At 63.9% G+C, this 5,439-nt stretch overlaps 2 protein-coding genes across 2 annotated transcripts; both read left to right on the top strand.

Annotated features, from left to right (window-relative positions):
* The first annotated feature begins 367 nt into the window (after positions 1-367).
* LOC104338636 (avidin) lies at positions 368-1,781 on the top strand. The gene is made up of 4 exons (XM_075411001.1): positions 368-512; positions 643-853; positions 1,230-1,350; positions 1,636-1,781. The coding sequence occupies exons 1-4, from the start codon at positions 441-443 to the stop codon at positions 1,679-1,681; spliced, it is 450 nt and encodes a 149-aa protein (XP_075267116.1). The 5' UTR covers positions 368-440; the 3' UTR covers positions 1,682-1,781.
* Positions 1,782-2,153: 372 nt separating this feature from the next.
* Positions 2,154-4,094, top strand: LOC104338637 (avidin). The gene is made up of 4 exons (XM_009944699.2): positions 2,154-2,218; positions 2,999-3,209; positions 3,689-3,809; positions 3,879-4,094. Exons 2-4 carry the CDS (start codon positions 3,041-3,043, stop codon positions 3,910-3,912), a joined length of 324 nt encoding a protein of 107 aa, XP_009943001.2. The 5' UTR covers positions 2,154-2,218; positions 2,999-3,040; the 3' UTR covers positions 3,913-4,094.
* Positions 4,095-5,439: the final 1,345 nt, after the last annotated feature.

Raw genomic sequence — 5,439 nt, 5'->3', positions numbered from 1 at the left:
CTGCTTCAATATCGGGTTGGGGGGGGTGGGATAAAGCAAAGCCCCCAAAGGAGCCCGGTGCTGGGTGGGTTTGCATGACGACGGCTGCAGAGGTGGAGCAGGGTGAGGCTGTTTCCTGAAGCTGATCCTGGGGTTTTCCCCGGCTGACCATCGGTCCTGGCAGTCACTGGCCTGCGGGAGCCAGGGCCTCCCGGCGAGGTGCCAGGCAAGAGGGAGCGACGAGGGACCGTTTCAGCAGGCGCTTCGGGGAATATCTGCCTGCCACCACCCTCTCTTGTAGCTGGGAAATGCAAATTTGGAAACACCCAGATTGCACAACACCCTGCCTGGAGCTGCCACCTGCAGCCCTGGCAGCAACAAAAAGGCGAGAGAGCGGGCGCATCGGCAGAGCCCTGCGAGGAGCACAGCCCGGGTACGCCAGCTGTCTGCCCGCTGCAGCGATGGTGCAAGGGACTCCCTTCCTGCTGGTGCTCAGCCTGGCGCTGGTGGCTCCCAGCCTGTCTGCAAGCAAGGTGAGGTCAGGGCTGGGATGCATGGGGCAGGGGGGGCAGGGGGCTGCGTCTCTCGGGGGTGCCCGCTCCTGCCACCCTGCCTGCGCCTGGGCTGTGCTACGGCACCAACGCTCAGTCCCCTCCGCTCCAGTGCATGCTGACCGGGCACTGGACAAATGACCTGGGCTCCAACATGACCATCGGGGCTCTGAACAGAAAAGGTGAATTTGCCGGATCCTACCACACGGCCGTGACTGCCACCACAAATGCGATCCAGGAGTCACCGCTGCAGGGGGCCCAAGACCGCACAAACCAGAAGAACCAGCCCACCTTTGGCTTCACCGTCAACTGGAAATTTTCAGGTGCTTCTCCTTTGCCATCTTCCCTGTGGAGTCACCAATGGTCCACTGACCTCCCTGTGAAGCCCTTCACAACCCCGTACCTTCCCTTGTGGCATCCCTGGTGCTACCCCATCCTTCACCCTGGGGCTCCTTGGCCGGTGCCACCTCCCAGTCCCAGGGTGCAGACGATGTGCTGGGCGCTGGGGTCTGAAGCTCCACATGAAGCCCCCAGCCCTCTGACCCCTCCTACCTGCTTTCCTCATCACTGCTGTCCCCAGAGGGCAGGGACAGCCTGGGTCTATTGTCCCCTGCGCTGGGGCAGGCTGCAGGGCCACAGCTCAGCACTGCTCTGACACCCCGGCCATGCTCTCCTTCACCTCCCACCCTGTACCCGCAGACTCCATCACTGTCTTCACGGGCCAGTGCTTCGTGGACAAGGAGGGAAAGGAGGTTCTGAAGACCATGTGGCTCCTGCGGTCACATGTGGACAGCATCCAGGATGACTGGAAAGCTACCAGGTGAGAGCCCTGATCCTGCCCTGCTTGCGTCCCCTGCGCATCCCCGGGGGTCAGGTGTCTCCCAGCCCGCGGTGCTCAGTACCCGGCAGAGCTGCTGCCAGTGTTGGGGGGCTGAGGATGGGGTATTGGGGCATGGCCCCCCCAGGGGTCTCACCAAGGTGCAAACGCTGCTGGGGGTTGGATGCGGATGGGTGGGCGGTCAGCACTGGAAGGTGCATTTGTCCTTTGCAAGGGTGCATCTCCCACCCTTATCCCCTTATCCCTCCCCTGTCTGTGTCCCTGCAGGGTCGGCATCAACATCTTCACCCGCATGCCCTCACAGAAGGAATGAGGCTGACACTGTGGGGGTTCCTGGTCTGCTGGCAGCACTGGGTGTGCGGCCCCCAGCTCCTGCCCCACCGCCTGATTCTCCCAATAAAGCATTGCTGCAGACACCCACCCGGCTCCTGTCCTGTCGTGGCTCAGTGCCCATATTCCCCTGTCCCCCCATCGCACCCCATGGCCTCCCCTGTCACTGTCCCCACAGCCCCGTGCGTGTCCCCTGCCGTGATCCCCCACATCCTGAGGTCAAGCGTCGCAGCCCCCACCGCCCCTCTGTGCTCCCTCATGGGACCCCTGCCTTGCCGGGGAGCAGGACCCCGCTGAGTCCGGCGTGCTGGCCGGTGGCCCGTCTGCCACTGGGCTGGCCCTTGGCAGGAGGCCCGGCATGGGCGGCCGCTGCCCGGCCGCAGCCCCTGTCGCTACAAGAGGGGCCGAGCGGGCACCGTGCACAGCCACCACCACTGCCGCTGCCACCATGGGGAGCCTCGGCTGCTGCCTCCTGCTCGCCCTGGCCCTGCTCGGCCCCTGCGCCGCTGCTGCCAGGAAGGTAAGGGCAGGCTGGGGGCAGAGCCCGGACGGGGGCTGCCCATGTGTCCTGTGCCATGCCGTGCCGTGCCGTCCCCAGGGAGCGGGGTGAGCGGGCAGGGGGCTGCACACCCTGGCTGTGCCAAGCGCTCCCTGGTACCATCCCTGGGGTGCAGCGTGAACGGCCAAGGGGCTGCCTGCTCTTGCCGTGCCACGCGGTGCTGCCTGGGGCCACGCTGTGCCATGCCGTGCTGTGCTGTTCTGTGCCGTGCCAAGCTGTACTGTGCCGTGCCGAGCTGTTCCGTGCCATGCTGAGCTGTTCTGTGCCATGCTGAGCTGTGCCATGCCATGCCGAGGTGTTCTGTGCCATGCTGAGCTGTTCCGTGCCATGCCAAGCTGTTCTGTGCTGTGCTGAGCTGTTCCGTGCCGTGCGGAGCTGTACCGTGCCATGCTGTGCTGTTCTCTGCTGTGCTGTGCAATGCTCTGCCGTGCCATCCCAGGGCACAGCGTACATGACCGAGCAGGTTGCCAGCTCTGGCTGTGCTGTCCCCAGGGGCAGTGTTGGTCACCTACCCCTGCTATGGGGGGGTACCCAGCACCCCCAGCTCTACCCTGCCCTGCCCTGCTCCGGGAGGGAGAGGAGCTGGCCCAGCTGGTGCCTGTGCCACTGGTCCCAGCTGCTGTATAGAAGGCTCTGCCTGCGCCCAGATAAGCAGGGCACGTGTCCCAACATCTTGGCAAGCTGAACTGGGGGTCCTGGCTCGGCACTGCCCAAGGCATCGACATGATCCCCCATCCCCAGTGCAACCTACAGGGCCAGTGGAGGAATGAGCTGGGCTCCAACATGACCCTCTCAGCTCTGGATGCGGCCGGGACCTTCTCTGGCTCCTACCACACTGCCGTGGCGGTCACCAACAAGCAGATCGTGGTGTCACCCCTGCAAGGGGCACAGCAGCACACCAGTGGCAAGGGGCAGCCCACCTTCGGCTTCACCGTGCAGTGGCAGTTCGCAGGTACAGGGGTACCCAGCACAGCATCCCAGGAAGCCAGGTGGGCCCTGCCCATGCTGGGAGCCGGGTGCACCCTGCCGGATCCCACATCCCCTCCATGGCACCTGGATAAACCCTGGCTGTGGACACAGATCAGCCACATGCACTCCTCCTGCCATGGGACGTGGCAGGGGAAGGTCTCTCTGTCTGGGACGGGTGGCAGGGGTGTCTGTCTGTCTGTCTGTCTGTCTGAGAGAGGTGATGGGAGTGGCCTTCTGCCTGCCCAAGTGACACGGCCGGTGTAGTGCCCATCTGTCTGTCCAGGGGATGTGCAAGCCACCCATCAGGGCAATGTGGCAGGGAGCTCCATCTGTCTGTGCAGGGCATGCTTCAGGGCGTGTCTGTCTCTCTGTCTGCCTGTGTGCCAAGGATCAGGTGGCTCCGGTTCTCCTGTCTGGAGACACAGGCTCTGAGTCTGCTCTGCCCCACTTGAACCCCACCAGACTCCACTACGGCCTTTGTGGGCCAGTGCTTCATGGACCGCCGTGGGAAGGAGACACTGGAGACCATGTGGCTCCTGCGAGAAGAGGTCACATCCCGCAGAGACTCGTGGAAAGCCACCAGGTGAGCCCTGAGCCTGTCCTCCCAGCCTGCAGCCCTCCCTCGCCTCCTGCTGACATGGCTTCCCCGCAGGGTCGGCACCTCCATCTTCACCCGCATCAAGTGATGGGAATGGGGACCGCAGCTGCCTGCACCCCGCCGTCCCGCCTGCATCCCCAAGGCTCTCTGCCACCGTGGTCCCAGGCTGGGCTCCCACCTGCTCCCAGCATCCTGGCTGGGAAACACACCGTGGCCCTGCCCTGCTTCCCCCCACTGCCTCCCACTGCCTCCCAGCAGCCTGCTGCCAAGGACCCCCCTTCCCAAAGCCTGCTGCCCCTGCACCTGCAGCCAAATAAACCTTTCTCTGCCTGGCAGAAAGCCGGGCCCCGTGTGTCCCTGAGGTGCAAGAAGCCCCAGTGTGGCCGTGGATAGGGCGAGGTGGGTGGCTGGCAGTGGGTGGGAGAGGGAAGGGTGGTGATTCGGGGTGCTGGGAGGGACAGGGCTGGGGGACAAGAGGAGGACAGGAGCTGGGTGATCCCGCTTGCTGGCCATTGTTCTGGGCCTCCGCAGTTGCCTTCTTCTCCTTGTCCCCATCTGGGGCATTGCATAGGCCCAGCAGTGGGTGGCCCTGGGCAGCATCCACGGTGTGGAGCAGCAGGACACCCCACGGCCATGGGTCGGGGTGAAAGCCGTGTTCAGGCAAGCCAGCACGCTCACCTGGCCTCATCCTGCATCTCTGCACCCCAGTCTGCCCCATCTTCCCACTGAACTCCGTTTGCGGCTACTGCTGTGGTGGGGGGCTTGGTCCTGGGTGCACATATTGGGAAGGGCTGGGTGCCAGCTCCTGCGGAGGGCACCATGGTCACGAGCTGGGAGCCTGGTCTGCTGGGGTGGTCCAAAGAGCAGGATGGATAGTGGAGGGACCAGGGGAGGAACCTGGGGCTCCAGGGGTAGCTACTGGGTGGACTGGGTGGTAAAGATGCACCAAACTTTACCAGGACATTAGGAAAGAAAACAAACTGACGCGTCACGCACAAGGGCACAGTGTCCTTCACACAGACCCAGACATCACGTGAGCTAATGAATTCATCACTCCAGCAACTCATGAAGTTTCTAACTCACAAGTTCCCTAATCCGTAACGCTCAGCTCCAAACTCGGGTGCCCCTGAGCACCCCAGGTAGGAGATGTTCAGGCAGGGAGAGGCGCAAAAGGCTGGAAGGAGGGTGCTGCCTGGGGGCTGCAGGGCTGCTGGGGGAAGAGACTGTTGGATGGGGCAGGGACTTTGGGGCAGCGAGCACACAGCACCCCGGCAAAGTGTCTGAGCCTGTCCACCATCCTCTTCCTCTCACTGTGTGCCTGTGCTTCCCCAGCCTTCCTCAGCCTCTGCTCTGCTCCCTCCTTCCCTGCTGGGCTCTGCGGCTGCACTCGGCACCCATGGCTGCTGGAGAGGGCATGGACCAGAGCCTATCCAGGGTGTGCCTGTACCGGCCCAGCCCAGCCATCTGACACGCCTGGTGGTTCAGCTGTCAAACAAAAGCCACCCCTGCATCTTCATCCTCACCCCTGCCCCCACATCCTCACTGCTGCCTTCCACACACAGCCCCGCAGCACGTTGGCATCCTTGGCACTGCCCTGACTACCCTGGGCACGTTC

Source organism: Opisthocomus hoazin, chromosome Z (assembly GCF_030867145.1).
Source record: "Opisthocomus hoazin isolate bOpiHoa1 chromosome Z, bOpiHoa1.hap1, whole genome shotgun sequence".
NCBI classification, from domain to species: domain Eukaryota; kingdom Metazoa; phylum Chordata; class Aves; order Opisthocomiformes; family Opisthocomidae; genus Opisthocomus; species Opisthocomus hoazin.
Note: the sequence above shows the minus strand (reverse complement) of the source record. Positions and strands in the feature narration are given on the sequence as shown.